Raw genomic sequence first — 19118 nt, 5'->3', positions numbered from 1 at the left:
CACCTTCCTACGTGGTTATTTTCACAATGAAACGTATCATACATGTGTGATATCATCATCTCGTAATTGGATATAAGTGGGCTTACTCACAGTATCCCCCCGTCCCACACAAAATCATCAAGGGAGTCTATATTACAGGTATTTAAGGATAAATCAAAGCCAGTATTGGACATGAATGTATATCAAAGGCTGCATATTACTAAGCTAAACCATATACCTGAAATATCTGTGTATTTATGCCTATGTAAGTCCCCCATACACTGTCCTCTGCAGCAGGTTAGGATGGAGGTCTTCCTATAACTAAAACAGGCGCGGAGTGACTGACAGTCTTACATACTTGCTGTGCGTAAATGCAGAGTGGATTAGTTGAGTCATGCATATGGGGCGGGGACAGTGTTGTCACAGCAACTCACTCAACTATCTGCTGATCCTATCAGGACACCGTCCTAGAGATGTGGGAGGAGCTTATATTACGACACTAGTCGCCGCAGCCTATACTGTACTGAGGCTCTTCTGCATATATGTAAATGAATACTAGGAGTGGGGTGATGACAATCTACAATAGAATATTGCATCCACATGGAATGCCTTCTGCCAAGCGAATTAAAATGAAACATGAAAAATGAACGCTACCCTGTCATCCCCAAGCAGTAACTTTTCAAACAAATATCAGACTTGTATAAAAATCTGTGCTTTAGAAATGAATAATTTTCCACAACAGTGTCATTTAAATGGATGTCAATATGAAAAAAAACAAAAAACCTAGGTAATCAATGTGAGGAGGGTAACAAATGAAAAAGTTCAGGAAGAGAGACATGATTTGGAAGAAGATTGTTAATATTGGTATATAAAAGAGGCTTAAATGGCGCCAGTGCTTGTTAATGCATGCTGGGGAATTCACAGACCACTAAATTCTCAAATAAAAGTGTAGAACTAAATTGGGATACGAGGGGATGTGAGGACAACCGAACTAGCCAAGGAACCCACGTTCTTAGGACCGACTATGTACCTCTGAATACATATCACACAGTATCACTCACACAGCCCACAGCCCCTCTGTCGTAGCCACCAGAGCTGGCAAGGCTGAGGCCCTGATCTATCCACCATATGGTGCTTGGCTGATATCAGAGCATGTTTGGCTCCGTTGTCTGATGTCAGTTCTAGAACTGGGGCTTCAGACTCTCCCAAGCTGCAGCACCACTTGTGTGATCCGGATTCTTTTAAAGATACAGACGGAAATGACCCCAATTCAACTTTTTCCAATAAGAGTTAAGTGAGCAGAAGCATATCAGTAAAGTGAAACCAACACTCCCAAGCCTGAGTAAGTTGTCAGCTGCACGGTCTTTCCTTGGATGACAGAACTATTATGTTTAAATGATTTGGAGGTTGCTCACCGCATGCTGCCATATTTTTATGAAAGTCTTTTCTTTTTTTACTATAACGTGGACCCATCTCCAACACACAAGGGCCATAGCTTTTTATTAAGAATTAGTGACATCGCTGTTAGTGATTTCCCGAGTTTCTAGTGAATCGATAGGCTGCATGATGATGAATATCGCTTCAGCACACAAAACGCCCAGTTCCAGTTTTTGCAGATGACGGGGTGATCGTTAACAATGACATTAACGATCGTAGCTAACAAAGTGCCATAATTATGCACCACTATATGATTGGAGAGTTCGCCTATAATGATATGCACAACACAAACAACTTCCATGTACAAATTGGCAGTTGCAGAATCAGTTTTGTAATGGAGAACAATACTTTGCTTATAAATAACACACAACCGTTCTCTCTTTATACAAGGCAAACGGCGGGGTCCTGTGCATGACAGCATACAACACAAAGTGATGACACATTGCAATATAGCTAGGAAATCACTGGCTATGCATTAATGGGAAGAGCAATTTTAGCATCATCAATAATGCAGCTTTTCAGGAAAGCTGATTGGAATATTTAAAACGCGTCAATATACATAGAAGGATTGATTTAATATAGAGTAGGATGTAACACACTTCTAGAGCATGGATAAGTAAACGGACATGTTAAAGCTTCGCAGCTATAGGAATTAACGCTCCAGGGAGCAGACAACATCTTAAGAGATCAGGAACTTGCGCTAACTCATATCCGTTAACAGCGAGAAGCAGCGGACTGCTCAGACTGAAACCTGTGTCCTAACTGCCCCTTGTCCTACAAACATTACATTTACTGCTAACATCACTGCACAGACCAGTGGCGGATGCAATATAGGAGAATTCAAGAGCCAGTCAATGACACCTAAGAGACATTATACTGGTTCCCAATTATGCCACTAGCTGGCGTTTGTTTTTACCCGCTTTTGACAATATATCTTGTAAGTAAATTTCCCTTTATTTTAATTGATGGGCAGTATGGTCTGATATTCACCAACGCTGCTAAACCTTCACAATCAGCAACCTCTGTTTTATAAAAAGTATCCTCCACAAACTACTCTTCATGTTATCAAAATCAATTATTTACGGTAAGCTTAATAAAACCCATATAGTTGGTCAGCAGTTCCGATCACCATCCATCAATCGTCAACTATTTTAAGCATGAAGCAAATGATGGCCCCTTAGATGTTGGTTGAAAAATGAGCGTCAAGTGGTCTCTGCGCTTCGCGATCAGAAACTGGACATTCCACACGGCTGCAATCAGACACCTCTCCGAGTCACGGGCTAGAAATACCAGCGTGGACTAATGGATGGCCCTGCTAGCTTCCATCATTCAGGATGCAAAGCTAACATAGACTTGTACTACTCAACTGATTGAAGCTTCAAATGGCTAATTAGTGGGGCTTTTACAGCTATCCAACGTTGATCAACATTAACATAATTGTATAAATGTCTTTTAGCAAGACTCTATAGCAGTGTTCGCTAACCTGTGACACTCCAGGTGTTGTGAAACTACAAGTCCCAGCATACCCTTCCAGCAATAAGCTGCTATATATTGGCAAAGCATGCTGGGACTTGTAGTTTCACAGCACCCGGAGTGTCACAGGTTAGCAAACTCTGCTCTATAGCAAACCCAATAATGAAGATTTAGTAACAGTTCTAACTTTAACAGTTTTAGATCCTTCTTTAGTAAACACTAAATAGGTTTTCGTTGTATACCAATATAATGTTAAACATATTAAGAATTTCTATATGGACAATTCCATGATTAACACACATTTAGAAACAGTTTCCTTAATACTCTTGGATAGCAGATTCTTAGCCAAATTTCTGGACTATAATCGGTTGAGTTTTCTCTTGCTATTTTAGAGCCATTTAAAAAATGACCTAAAAGCTTATTAGTCTTTTTACAGCGTATATTTGAATGTAATGAATCGTGTGTTTTTTGTACTTTTATACAAATAAATTTACTTCTTCAATCAAAAATTAGTCTTTTTAAATAGAAAATATTATAAATATTTTGGGTAGGTGCTCCAGAAAGCATAAAAAACACTTACATTTTGGTGTCTAGGACCCAGGAAGACTAAGTGGTATATTTACTAAACTGGGGGTTTTGAAAAAGAGATGTTGACTATAGCAACCAATCAGATTCTAGCTGTCATTTTGTAGAATGCACTAAATAAATGACAGCTAGAATCTGATTGGCTGCTATAGGCAACATCTCCACTTTTCCAAACCCCCAGTTTAGTAATAATACATTTGTCCAAGGTCACGAGGTGGAATTGTGGTCTCTATCGCCGTTTACAAATCAGCGCACCTACACACCCATCCAGCTTTATACGTTTTTATTGCTATATTTTTATGTATTTAACACACAACCCATAAATGTAGAAAGCACAGATTAAAAAAAAATAATAATAATAAACTGCATCAGTTTAATTCCTTAGACTGTTCAACATACAGCAAAGGCCCTTCCCTGACCTTATGAGCATACAAAGCCTGCACTATGAGACATAAATTAAAGCGAGATTAGAGCCGGGTGCAGCCACTGTATAATTAGTGAGAGGGGAGTAGACCTCAGGAAATCACTGACGGCTTCTACTCTACAAAGAGAGAGAGCAAATGAAGATATATTGTATTTTGTAAACCAGGCGATCTATCAGGAAGAGGCATAGGTGCTCAGATATAATAGGAATTTATTGCATGTCTGTAATGAGCTATGTCGGTAAAGGGGTAATAAACAAAGCGGGTAAATGACTCCAGTAACACCTGGGACAGAAGCAAATGCAGCTTTTTACTGTAGAAGGGAAATTCTGCAACGTGCACCCAGGGAAACAACAGACAATATACAATATGCTGCTTCAATGCTAGTTACAGGCTGTCATATAAAATCATTACATTTATTGCACAACATCTGTCAGGGCTAACCCAAGATCAAGGGCATATTTCTTTTTTCTTCGGATCCAAGGCGTGACTGGCGAACGCTGTCAAAGTCTTCAATTCTAAACACAGCACCCAGCCAAGCATCTCCGCCGTTTGGCGCACATGTGAACGTGTCACAAGTCACGCATGACTTCACTACCCTGAAACCATGATCGGTTCACGCACAGAAAGAAATAACGATGGAGTTATACGCGGAGAGGAAACTACTTCACGTCGCTTTCCTAACAAAAGAACAAACAAATAATTCTGAACGTAGCGGTCTAAAAGAACCAATTTGGGAAATAAAAAATTGCTTTCATAATTGAAAAGGAAAATAACTCGTCCCTGAGCAATGTCGGCTGCAACAATTTGAAAAGTATTTTTCATACTTAAAATAAAATTTTCATTGTACAATAAAAACAATGGTTTTGACTTTTCATAAAACTATTGGTTAAAATAAATATAAATGGTTTTCTTCTGAAAGAAATGGTGAATAGGGGATATTTTTGAAAAGCCTGTTCGATTCAGACATTTATACACCGTCAAGGTAATGTTTGTGGCACTATTGATATTTCTAAATATAAATATATATAAAAAATATTTACAATTCCACAATGTATTTACACCTCTCCCTGTGAACCAGAGAAACGTGTACGTACAATAAAAGATTTACACATTTTAACAATCTGTAATTAACGTGTACTTGTATTAAACATGCATATCTACCAGGTCAAGCTTTTATTCTGTTCCTGTGAAAAACAAAACTGCTTTAATTTCCCATCGGTTATATTTATTTAAAATTAAACAAAAATACGGGGGGGGGCCCAATCAATTACCCGCGAGGTTCCGTAATTGCCGACAAGTGCGCCTTACCACTGCGGTAATTAAAACTTTGCTCTCACCTCTATAATCATTAACCAACGCGTGAAAGTGACGCTACAGTGGCGTTTCGCCGCTATTTGGATCGGGGAATTCACTTTGGAGCGACGTTCCGCGGAATCTGTGAAGTCACTCCGCGGAGATATGTCCCCAATCATTTCTTCCCAAACCCCACAGAGGAGTGCAGGGAAATGAGCGAAGATTCCTTACCGTAATGTCCAGAGGCACGTCGCTCCGAAATTAATTCCCCCATAAGTATGAACAAGGCCCATTATCAACGAAAATATTAGTAATATGTTAATACCAATTATATTATAAAGGCTTTTTGCTGCTATCACGGCTCAGTATGTCTGCACACAGTACAAGCAAAACGTAGACATTTCAAGCATTAAACAAAAGTACCTCAGAGCCAAAACACAATCCCCCCCCAAAAAAGCATATAAATTATAATTAATAGCGAGATAGGAGCAGACCAGACACACACAGCTCTTACCTTGGGCTAAGTCCTGAAGGATAAACTCTAGAGAGTAGCGTAGAATGAAGTTGTTATTCCACACGTACAGCTGGTTGTCCCTGGGGTTGTAATCCACAGCGGTGATGTACTGATACTGATTGGGGAAAGGAATATCAACAGATTCTCCTCGGTTCAGCTTGGTATTGAAGATATAGTCGATGGCGTTCTTTCCAGTTTCGCTTTCGTTGTCTTGGTAGACTGATCGCACCACGTAGAGAACCCCGCAGATCATGAAAGCGTTAGAAGCCGCCCGCTTATCGTACGACGTCTCGAACGTGGCCTCGAAGCGGAGAGTGTAAGGATTCAATTGGCTGATCACGATCATCCCGTTGTTCTGCTCGGTGGCGTAGATCACCCACAAACCATTTTCGTCGACGGCCAAGTCAATATCGGTTTTGCCGCCCCATCTATAGGGGGAGGTATCGTGGTAATTGGCATAATTAATGATGGCTTCTCCACTCTTGATTCTAGTCCTAAAGTCAAATTTAACAATATTCCTGGTCCTTTCCTTGTTGAAAAACACCGCCCCATCATAAACCACAAATCCAGTACCGTCTACCCGGTTAGGAAGTTTATAGGTTGTAGTCTGTCGGCCATTTTGAAAATCTTGCAATGAGGCGTACTCCGTTATAGTATCCGTGCGATACGGAGTCCACGGCATGAAATAAATTTTATCTGCCGCTTGGAGGGGGTCTTTACACCAGGCACCTGCCTTCTGCTCAGCTTCAAAAATATACGGAGAGTCCACCACTCCTTTCAACACCCCGGGGCAGACAAATACTAGTAAAAAGTAGAGAGAGAATTATTTCACAAAACATAAAATGAACTTTTTTTTTGCTCCTTAAACGAGCGATATTTTCAAAAAATTTTAAATGGTAGAATGTGTACATTCTGAGCGGCAAGAAATCAGCTATTCGACTTACAATACAGTAGACTTTAAAAAGCAAATTGCATGACCTTACTAGATAAATACAAGTATAAATTTGTCTAAGCTTACACCTGTCAGATAAAGGAAAACCTTGCGCAGTTTGGTGTTTATTGTTTTTTTTTTTATTAAGAAACGCGAATGGTTTTCCATTTGTGCTTTAAACAAAATGTATGCGCGGAGAAACTGAAAGAAGGTAACAAGCTGGAACATCTCAAGTTGAATAAGTAACACAAAACATCTTCACGGCAAGTGAGAAAAAAAAAAACATAATAAAAGAAAAACAAACAAAAAATATAAAAACAAAGTAAAAAACACAATTGGAGCAATGATTGAAACAAAGCAGGGGGAGCCTAGAAAGGTGGCATGCTAGGGGAAAGGAGTTTTTGGAAGCCAGGCAAAGGAAAAATAAACGTACAAATAATATATTTAAGAAAGAAAAAAAAAAGCACTTGGGGTTTTAGGAAGAGAGGAAGAAAACATTTCCCACAAGAAATGCAGAGACTGTGTCCCACCTAGGTGACATATCCAGAACACTGTTTTATTAGCAGTCAGCTTGTGTATGGGGTGTAGAAATGCAATCCTGCTGGATATAGAACGTCAGTGTTTAGGGATAAGGGGGAATCGAGAAGGTTATAACATCCATATGGCACATAACAAGGAGCTGGGGGATGGGGGGTGGGTGGGGGAGGGGGGTTCGGGCTGTTTTATAGTTATTTACCTTTTTGTTCCACTTCTATTTTAAGCATTGGAAGAGAAAGTGAAAAAAAAGGGGTGCAAGGAGAAAAAAGAGAGATTAACATGAATGGACCATTTACTCGGAAGCGCAATCAGTACACACACTAAAGTAGGGACACACAGCAAGAAATCCGCTAAAGTGGATAAATAGAGAGACTGGAACACCTAGTGAAAAAAAGAGGCGTTATACGATCAATGGATGTAACGTCTGCTCATCTTTCAATATGAAAAGGGAAAGGGGAGGTGGGGGAGTGCACCACTAACTCACTAGTCCTTGCCCAAGCAGCTGACAAAATGGCTTATTCAGTGAGCAGAGAGAACAAATGCACTATAACCCACAACAAACCACCACATATTATTGTCAATGGGATTAAATTGATGGGTTAAAGCTATTATCTGTGAAAAAGCAGAATAACCGTGTCATGTGTTATCAGAGTAGAACTAGCGATCACACTGAGGCACAAAATGGCTGCCACTGGTTCCAAATGAACTGCTGGGCTGTATTTTTATGGACACAAAATGGCTGCTTCCAATGTGGAGAGACAACAGAAGCACCCAGTCAGATCAACAGCAGACATATCACGTTTTATCCCCAGTAACACTCTTCTCTTTATATACACTCAACTACATAAGGGTGTATATATTTACTAAACTGCGGGTTTGACAAAGTGGAGATGTTGCCTATAGCAACCAATCAGATTATAGCTATTATTTATTTAGTAAATTCTACAAAATGACAGCTAGAATCTGATTGGTTGCTATTAGGCAACATCTCCACTTTGTCAAACCCGCAGTTTAGTAAATATACCCCAATAACTTGGATAAGGTCAGAAACTGGATAATGTCCAATTTTACCTAGTATCATTAAAAAAAAATTGCAATTAATACATTGTTACCAGGAATAAACTGAGGAAGGGTTATTTATAGCATTGATTCCCACCATTATGTGACACACTTGCCGTGCTATCAATTGTTTCATGACACACCAATATCAAAATATTGCAGCAAATCAAACTGAAATAATGAAAAAATTGATAGCATTTAGCCACACGTGCCAGTTTTAGATAACCTGTTTCATATTCAATTACAACACTGTGGGCGAGATATTTACCATATGACATCTTGTGACACATTAATCCAGGTATTGTAACATACTGGTAAGAAACAACTGCTGTATAGTTTTCTTTAGAAGCACAAACACGTCAACAAGGACATAAAGGGTACACATTCTATGCAGCATTAATACTTGCTGGTGTTGCAGATTGGCTGAAAACGCCATTACAATTTCATATGAGGTGGGAAAGGTGACCTTACCCAAGTTTCCGACTATATCCAAAATAAATGCTGTTAGCCTGTTATTTCATGTTAAAATTGGAATTATCTGTGATGACCCAAAACAGCTATAGTAACTTTGCAGAAAGCTGCCGTTAGCATTTCATTTCTTAGTGTAAAAAGAAAATACAAATAGGTTGTTACAAATGTGTTGTAGATCTGAGAGCTACAGAGAACCACATCCACATTACACTACCATGCTGGGTTGTGACAATACATCAGTGTTGGTTAATCTGTGACACTCCAGGTGTTGTGAAACTACAAGTCCCAGCATACCCTTCCAGCAATAAGCTGCTATATATTGGCAAAGCATGCTGGGACTTGTAGTTTCACAACACCTGGAGTGTCACAGGTTAGACAATACTGCAATACATTGTACTGTTAACCAAGTTTACCAGATTCCTTAGAAGACAGTGACAACAAAACATTTATTACATGTTGTGCTTTTAAAAGCATACCCTGTACCCACACACAGCGGAGAGACATTGCCTGATCCAATAAGGAGCTATCAATTCACTAGGAGCTATGGACATTGAGGCAGGAGGCACAGCGTGCCTCCTAGCTCAGAGCTCTTGTGAATTAACTGGATTCTCATCAATACTGGGTTCAATACGGTGCTTTCCGTGTGTAGGCGACAAGGACAATTTAAGCTGAACTCGTTCTCACAGCATCTAGCGTTCTACTGAACCTGGCAAAGCGGAGTGATAAATATAGGCTAATATTCAACTATGATCGCATTTCACTTTCAAAAAAAAATGTGGAACATGTTCCAAAATATCTCCCACAGGCAAATGGGGTTTTTTTTTCTAATGCGAAAACAAAAAACTGGTTTCCTGTCACAATATTGTTGGAATGAAATGTATGCTAGAGTTAGCTAGCTCAAAAGATTATGCAAAAGGTTCTGTGCTTGTGAGAGTGATTGAAAGGTTTGCAGCTTTGCCCCTGCACGGTTTTCTGTTACAGATATCAAATGGAAATGGCTGTGCAGCTTTTCTCTGGAGAACCAGGGGGGAAAAACCACTCATTGCCACATGGCCGGAACACAAGATGGAGGTGGACAGTTGTGACTGGATTGTACTGTATAAGGAGACTGGAGGGAGGTTATAAAGTTGTACACACATTTAACCAAAAATGTTTGATCCACAGGAGCAATCTATTGGATTCCCATTGGCCGACCTGAAGCAATAAGTGCCGGACGGTCATTTAGTCTAACATGGCCTCAGATCTGTTTTTTTGGTGACTCGACCCACTAACGAGGTCAGCACAAGTTTTATGTTAGCGACTAGTTCGGTTGTGACAGGAATTAGTGACGCGAGAGGGGCTCTCACACACTGGGATGGGGTTAACACAGGTCTGGCAATTCAGTATGTCCTAATTAGAGATATTTTTTTATACGTAAACATTAATCTGTCCTTTCAGCAAAGGGGCTTTGCAAACGCAGATGACTATTGGCTTGGATATGCCCCCCTGCAACTTTTACTAAGCACAGTGGTTTCACGAAGTAGCCTCTTTCTGGTAAGTTGTGCCATTCTCCAACAGAAGGTTTGTTTCCTTGTCCTGTCCTGCGACAGCTAGGCGCTCTTTGTGTAGCATTCAGAGCCATGCGGAAAGCATTGCAGTATCCCAGATAGTGGAAATAAAACAAATGTACCCGGTTATATAAAAACATTGCTAAAAAGCACAGAAAAAAAAAAGACCAGAAATATATAGCATTGTATTTAGTAAAAGCTGTACAAGCAAATAAAGAAAACTAAATTTGTAACCCTTTTTGGAGATGGTACCGTGTATAAAGACCATATACTTTGCGTACAGCGACACTTTCCATGGCACAGTCACACTGCAAATGATGATAATCTCGCTGCCCGTGGGGCCTTTTAGTCAGTGGCTGACCCTGGGCATTAAGCAGATGAAGATCTGCCGTTTAATTAAAAAAAAAGTGCGGCATTTGCTAATCAGCAAACCAGGAGCGTGTTTCACTGGGGATTTTAGGAGGACAGCTGGACACGGAGGCGAAGGAGATATTCAGCTATATGTTTAATACGGGAAGCATATATTAAGTCTGGCGATAATGGAACAGTATTGACTGTCAGTGACCGTATATATTTAATACGGGTATTATATATTAAGCCTGGCAATAATGGAACAGTATTGACTGTTAATGACCACATATTTCCTAATCGGTTATGGGAAAAAGAGAAACACTACTGAGCAAAATAATATATTGCGATACTATTTTAGGCATAAAAATCTTAAATCTGTTCGTTGAGATGGACCCTCTTTCCCTTCAGAAATAAAACCTATTCCAGTGATTATTGTAATGAGTCCATTTCATGACAGCTTGATGAATGCCCTACGATATTAACAAACCCTTGCACTCAATATTTATTACGGTATGTATGTAGACCTGCATCCGTTTAATGCGCAGGGAAAAAAAAAATCCTATGCTGGATCCATAAAAATGAAATAAAACACTTAAAAGGTTTGTCTGCTCAGAGAAACATTTCTTTGAACACATCGACTAGAATATTAGGGTAAACAAATGTTATGAACTGTTAATCGATGAAGAGAATTTACAGAGTCAAAGGGAGGACGGCCCAGCGTCAGACAATTACAGCGCTGGTTTGTGATCAACAATCGTCAACAAGATGCCAAGACACTTAGGGGTAGATTTATCAAACATTCTAACAGGAAAAGTGGAGGTGTGGTCCACAGCAACCAATCAGATTGCAGCTATCATTTATCCACTACATTCTAGAACATGATAGCTAGATCTTGATTGGTTGCTTGGGGCAACACCTCAACTTTTCCTATTTCCTCTACTGTGTTTAGGCAACAAGTACACTTGAAAAGAGATGTCCACCTACATGATGACTAATTATATAAATCATTTATACCATCAGTGTGCCCCCCCCCCACATGAGCTGACAACCCAAAATATGAAGCTGTTAAATAAATTAAACCTTGTAGAGAATGGAGGATTCAGTGAAGATCATATATAGACCTCTATACAGGAAACTGCTTTTTAAAATTATGACAGAGCTACAGAAGACTAAATCCCGTAGCTGGACATCCCTTTGGTGAGGTGGTTATACAAAACACATGCCTATAACCCCCAATGGGAGCACACATACATACTTCATATAATGAAATTAAACACAAAGATGAAATCCACAAATAAGGAATCCACTGTACAGCCACTAGGAAAAAATATCCTGATTGCAAAAAATAAAATGATATGTAATAGTTAATAGATTACTGACAAACGGGGAAGAACATGGATGAACCTTCCCTACTCTTTGATAAACCGCTCTTTTCAGCCATGCCGGGTAATACAGGAACAATTCTCTGTTTATCTCTGTATTCTAACTAGAGTAAGAGATGCGATATTACCATCTCAGGTCAGGGGAAGAGAGACAACTTTTGAGTAAAGAGCTTTAGAGTTGTTGCCCATTAGCGATAAGAAGCCACCACATGTCGAACGCAAGCTGGGCGGTAAGCAGCTCTTGCGCCTTTGTGTAACGCAAGTGTGTAGTGAATGTGAGCGAATACAAGGCAACATCAACGCGGTACAGCACAGAGTAACGTGTTCAGAGATCAGCACAATTGTATTTCTCAATCATGAATTCTCTTATTTTCTATTCGTACGCTTTTTGCACTGGAGAACTACAGTATACAGAAACAAATATCTTTACTTTTGGCAAGTTCTTGGAATATTTACACAGATATATGAGAATGTTACTGGTGGGTGCTCCACAAAGACATCTGTAAGTCTTTTTTAAGTACTTTCGGGACACTTCTCAATTAAGATAAGAGAACCTATATAGGGTACCAGCGTAGTAATGCCACATAGCCCCATCCGATTCACCTCAGTCAAATTAAGTCAATATTAAATGTCTCTTCTGTATTTTCAAGAAAAGCTGAAACAATACTGAATCATTGAATACTTTTATTATGGGGTATTTTGAGCAGTTTCATCCAGGGATAATTTAGCGGTCTCTTTTTCGGTGCGCAGATAAGAGATAAGGCGAGCGCAAATGTCTCCACCCAGCTTGACAACCCCGCCTCAACGTATAGTTTACAGAGAGCGATTTTTGCTTTGAAAACAAAACAGAAATCCCACCGTAACATGGGGAGTTTGTCTCAGCAGAAGTGAATTAAATGCACAAAAGGGGGCTATAGCAGCAGGTAGCTGCTCCAGCAACTTGTGATTGAAATCAAAGTCAATACTTTCTTTAGGAACGCGTGAGCCAAATCAATTTGTCAGGCCCCAGTACTGGGCAGATGTACACATTCCTTCTGGCACCCGGTACTGCTAAATCTGGTTTGTTTTCTAGAAAAACACTAGTCCTGAAAGCAAACACTTAAGGCTGCAGGAGGACATTTGGCTGGAGTACCAGCGTGGCTCTCTTCCACATTCGGGGGTAGGGGGTGGGTAGGGGGTCTTGCCTGTCCTGCATGCAGAATGGCTCTGGATGTCAGAAGCGTTAATGCACTGCCAGCATTTGGTGTTGGGGGGGAAAACAAATTGTGTTTACAGGAAGGGACAATTGGTTTTACTTACTGTAAGGTACACATTCATATTGGACTTCCAAGTACTTGTAGGTTCCCGGACATGGGTCAGGGAACACGTCTGATCCTGTGATCACCACACATTGCGTCCTATTGTTACACCTGTAAGCAGAAAATAAATCTGGTTATTAATCAGGCGGAAAACAAACGTACAGCTTAAAACATAACTCCGGCTTCCACGCAACCAAATAAAGGCAACAAACAGATATAAATAGAACATATATATAAAACGTTTAATTTCCAGTCTTGTTTATATCTCTATACACACACACCTAATAATTGATAAGGAGATATTGACATTTTGGAATATCATTAATCATTGCCATTTATTTATATAGCGCCACTAATTTTGCAGTGCTGTTCAGAGAATATTTGGAGGAGGTTTCCTGGAGGAAGCCCAAGAAAACACTGGGAGGACACACAAACTCCAAAAAGGTCATGGTCGGAAATCGAACTCATGACGCCAGCGCTGTGAGGCAGAAATGCTAACCACTGAGCCACCGTGCTGCACTTCATACCTCACACCTGTCCACTAATGTGCACATTTAAAGAAAGGATAATTCCACCTATAAATGTATTTTTAACATCCCCTCAACAGACAGGACTGTGGGGGGCTCACTCCCACAACCATCATCATCATCATCATCACCATTTATTTATATAGCGCCACTAATTCCGCAGCGCTGTACAGAGAACTCACAACAGTCCCTGCCCCATTGGGGCTTACAGTCTATATTCCCTAACACACACAGACATACATATTAGGGTCAATTTTGTTACCAGCCAATTAACCTACTAGTATGTTTTTAGAGTGTGAGAGGAAACCAGAGCACCCGGAGGAAACCCACGCAAACACAGGGAGAACATACAAACTCCTCACAGATAAGGCCATGGTCGAGAATTGAACTCATGACCCCAGTGCTGTAAGGCAGAACTGCTAACCACTATGCCTCCGGTAATGACTTCTCTCTCAGCTGGCAGCAGAGAACTGTTCAAGCTTAAACCGCAGTGTGTCAGTTTCTCAGTCCAAACACTGTATGGACAGATTGGGTTAAACCTTCCCACCTCCTGGTTTCCAACATACTGATAAGAAGCGCCGAGGGTGGGGCAAGGGTGTGTTCTCTGAAACAGCTAGTTGGTTCTCACTGTTTTGGGAGATGTTAGCCACATAAAGGTCATAAAAATAACATCTTGCCGTAGTTATTACTCAAATACAAACGAATAAATCGTTGGCATTCTCCATCTACTGCCCCCGCAGCAAAGTATTCTGGTCTTGCCCATTGCCCAGCTATGCAGCAACATCATGATCTTAATGATCAGGTCAGTACTGACACTGCTGTGAGAGAAATTACAATTATCAGTGTCTGTACCTTGCAATAACTACCATAAACAATAATAACCAAACCCCTCCCCCCTTAAAAAGACAGAAGCCACCTCTTTGCGCTCCCTGCAATTATCCGCCATGAAAACATGTTCCTTAGAATGTCATCAAAGTTCTATTCTAGCAAAACAAAACTATACATAAAATATTAATAAGCGCATAAATCCACTTTTCATCTCACGCTCAGCGCTGTTTAAAATAACATTGTCGAGAGCAATGTCAAGGAGCTCAACGTATTTGCAGAGACTTACGGTACAATTAATTTGTCACTTTCAGGAGTGGAGAGAAAAAAAAAATCCAATTCATTAATGATTCAATAAACAAGGATAACAAGGAAAAAATATGCTTCAGAAGTCGAAATTAAAGAACACATTGAGTAAATAGAAGATATTAAAACTATCTTTGGCTCACATTGTGAACGATCAGTCACACTGTAAAAAGCGTTAACCCATGAGGACCTATATAGCGTCATTCAGCAAACAAAGGCTATAGGTCTAGACAAATATAACTGAATTAGAATTGGATATCACGCGTGACCTTATGCAATGATAGATACTATGAAAAACTACACACCAGTATCAAACATGTACAACTCTGCCATAGGACTGGAACGTTTATGCATTGTAAACTTCAAGCATATTTGTAGTTTAGTGGCCATATATCACTGTAATATATACACCAGGGTAACCCAACACAGACAAGTAAAGAACTGATGGATATTGCAAATATAGGGCACATTCAAAGTATTTTTTTTTTATTTAGAATGTATAAAAATAAAACAAAAACATAAATGGTAAAAATAACACTTCATCTTAAATTGGAAAGTTAGGTGCAAAGGAAGGAGAGGAGAATTTTGTGCCAAATCTTTTCAAATGATAGAAATATTGATATATTTACAGATGTTGTAAAAGCTATGATGTAGCCCAGGGGTCAGGGAACTTTTTTTTACCCCAAAATATATTTAGATACGCCGACGTTACTCCCTTGATTTGAAAGGAAGGAAATCATATATTATTAATTATTGCAATTCAAAATTTTATTGAATCTATTAAAAATTTCTTTGAAAGCTTCAACTTCAAAACTTCAGGTTTTAGAGAAATGATGTTGCTTCATTTTTGATACGAGAGCATCAATTTTGGGGCATTTTGATGTCAGAGCAATTTGGATACAGTCTTCAGCGTCCAATTGATTTCTCTGCTAAGTTTTTATGTTCGTTAGAGTGGAAAATCCTTGTTCGCAAAGGTAGGTTGTTGCAAAAGGCAGCAACTTTTTGACGGCCGCTTCATGTGCAATTTTGAATGTCTTTGTAGCTGTTAACATCCAAAAATATGACAGATCTGCTTTGTTTTCAAATGCAATACGTGCTTCATTATTGCCTCGAAGCTCAAGAAGTGCCTCTGCCAACCCTTGAGGCTCTTCTGGTACATCAGCAATTTCACATTTAAAGGGGTCTACAATCCAAGTGACAGCATGTGAATCGGCAGCATTACCCCCAGGAATTTCATTTTTACCCCATTTGGGGTAATTTACCCCTGTTTCCTGACCACTGATGTAGCCCAACACCCAAAGTTTTGTACTTTTTTCCCCCAAAATCCCACACTGCAGAGTAAGCCGGACGTCATAGCTTGGCGAGCCCAGGGAGTCACATGACCACAGTGGAGAAGGATAGCTGGACCTATCTTTTTGGGGGGTGTCCGTTGATCTCAACAGCTTTCACTTTTTTAGATTTGGAACCTAAAGCTTCTATTTAATCTTGTTCTCTTTTCCCATACAAATCACAGAGAGAAGCGCTGTATCTTAATCATAAACTCGTATTGAAAAGTAATCAACATGAAACTGGACTGTACTTTAATTACAAAGCATGGCAACAATTATATCGTTGTTGCATACAAGCCAAAATTAGCTTACATTTTTTTTAAAAAAAAATTAAATGCTGCTTTTTGACTACAAACTAAGGTTGCACAATGCAAAACAAATGACTTTAAGCCTGTATTCTCCCTTGTTTGTTATTACACGTTACCAAGCGTGGAATGATGGAGAAGAGATTCTCTGCGCAATCTATTGTGCAAAGTGTTTTAATCAATATTCTTGTTCTACTGATTAAGCTGGGACTTCTGTTTTGGCAAGATAACATTAGTTTCTCTTGTCATGCTCCAAAAACTATTGGGAATCTTCAGCCGATCATTAGATATGCTGCAATAAAGCAATAGTGCGTTCTCTTTCTTCCTTAAATTACTTCTCTGCCGTGCTATCGCACTTCATCTGCGCCGGCACTGGATCATTATTAGAGGTCCCCTGAAACCGCCACCGCCGCTCTGTCTCTGGGACATCGGATGCCATTTTCAATCGAGGTTTCGGCATGAAAATATAAATTAAGAAAACTTCATTACCACCTGCCAGGGGCCATTATTCAGTGCTATTCGGAGAGATTAAAAATGCAGGATGGAGATGAGAGGCACATGAGATCAACATAAAGCAGGACTCCGACAGAGGACAATGTGCCATTAAAGGCTGCTCTAACCTGAGCTAGTATCATTTATAAAGATATTATTGTCTCTTCAGTTATATCGCCAATCATATTACGCAGCGCTGTACGGAGAACATGTAATCATTCACATCAGTTCCTGCCCCATCGGAGCTTAGAAATCTAATTCCTGACACACGCAAACACAGACTAGGGTTAACTTTGTCAGCAGCCAATCAGTATGTTCTTGGACTATCAGAGGAAACCAAAACACCGGGGCGGGAACACATGCAAACACGGAAACCATAACACCGGGGGGAACACACGCAAACACGAAAAACCATAACACCGGGGGGAACACACGCAAACACGGGGAGAAGATACAAACTCCGAAGTGATTATTTCTATCACAAAGTAGAGTGTATAGAGACGGGAAAAGGACGATAGAGGAAAAATTATTAAGAACAATGGGAATATAAAACACAGAAGCCTGTACACACGTACATATTTAAACAGGCTGCCAAATTAAATGTCCTTGATGCAAAGCACTAAAACAGAGCATTGTGTATTGGAAAAGGTGAGGACAACTGCACAGTATCTCTTCTCCTATTTTTATTCTGCATCTATAAACAACTGCACAGGACAACTTTTTGCACAACATGTATTTGCCAGTAATGGATATTACTTTTCATGTATAAACAACAACACAAAGTAGATTCTCACGCAATGGTCAGTAACAGATATTATTCTACAGGTACAGTTGCCCTTCTGCATTTTGTATGCTCTGCAAACCGGATTCAGCAAAGTATTTATGGGCTAAAGCTCAGTACCACTTCTGTATGTTATTCTCAGCTACTAATCTCTAGGGTAACACAACTAAAGGGAGCCCTTTGGAGTACAACATAAGTGAAGTATGACCACATCTGGTTCTCGGGACAGAAAAGTGACCCTGGATATTGCAGAAAAAAAAAAAATCTACAATTTGCAAAAGTTCATTTAAAAATTCTAAATGTTAACATGGCGGAAAAAAAAAAGGAGTCCGTCCAGAAATGGGGCGAGCAGCCGTATCCCCACACGGGATTAAATGCACGGGAAAGTGGGTGAAATGAAGTACAAAGGAGCAGCTCCATTAAAGTGATTGAAAACTAATGAATTCTCCATGAAAAAATAACCCTGAATGCAAAGTAACCATGAAATTAAAAAACTAAATGTAGTGTAATTAATATAAAAAGTACACGTATCCCAAGATAATCCTCTTATTTGTCATAGATGCGTTAAACACAAGTACTATTATTATTTTCACCATCAACGTCTACATCGCTGTCGGTTTCTGCAAAAATTATATATGTGGTCAGATGTGTTCTGTAAAATATGGGATCCTAATATAACCTTCTATTGAAACATAGCAAATCTGTCTGTTTATCCTTAGTTAATATTAAATGGACTTAATTCAGACCCTCATGCTGTATCTTAACCAGTATGGTCAGAACGTCACATTCTCCCCAAGAATAACACACAGGGAAATTGCAAAATGAGTGACACAAAACAAATCAGTCTGCAGCAAATTGCAACTAAATCATCTTTACCGGTCCTTATTTAGTCCAGTATAGGACAGTGGTGGGCAGCTTTCACCTGGGCGCCAGCTTATAGACCCCTCTGACCCTTCATTACATCATAAAGCAGAGATTAAAACTGAACGGGGGCAGCAGCTTCTGCAGCACACGGCTTCCTCTGATTGGATGAAGTGATTGACTTCATTGCGGTGTGTAGAGGAGGAGGATATGAGGGCAGGGGGGAGAGTTTTGGAGGGGAATTGTATGACACGCAGGAGGAGGTCTGGGACATGTAGGGGAATTGTATGACACGCGGGAGGAGGTCTGGGGCATGTAGGGGAATTGTATGACACGCGGGAGGAGGTCTGGGGCATGTAGGGGAATTGTATGACACGCGGGAGGAGGTCTAGGACATGTAGGGGAATTGTA

General features: G+C 39.9%; 1 protein-coding gene across 19 annotated transcripts in view; it reads right to left on the bottom strand.

Annotated features, from left to right (window-relative positions):
* Window positions 1-19118, bottom strand: part of ADGRL2 (adhesion G protein-coupled receptor L2) — a 77589-nt gene that overhangs the window by 39641 nt on the left and 18830 nt on the right. For all 19 annotated transcript variants that reach the window (XM_075181968.1, XM_075181969.1, XM_075181974.1 and 16 more), the window contains exons 2-3: window positions 13284-13393; window positions 5707-6507 (exon numbers count right to left, since the gene is read on the bottom strand). In XM_075181968.1, coding sequence (XP_075038069.1) covers window positions 5707-6507; window positions 13284-13393 — 911 coding nt within the window. The remainder of the gene's footprint in view (window positions 1-5706; window positions 6508-13283; window positions 13394-19118) is intronic.

The sequence above is a fragment of the Mixophyes fleayi genome, chromosome 8 (genome assembly GCF_038048845.1).
Source record: "Mixophyes fleayi isolate aMixFle1 chromosome 8, aMixFle1.hap1, whole genome shotgun sequence".
Taxonomy (NCBI): domain Eukaryota; kingdom Metazoa; phylum Chordata; class Amphibia; order Anura; family Limnodynastidae; genus Mixophyes; species Mixophyes fleayi.
This window is presented reverse-complemented; position numbering and strand designations above follow the sequence as displayed.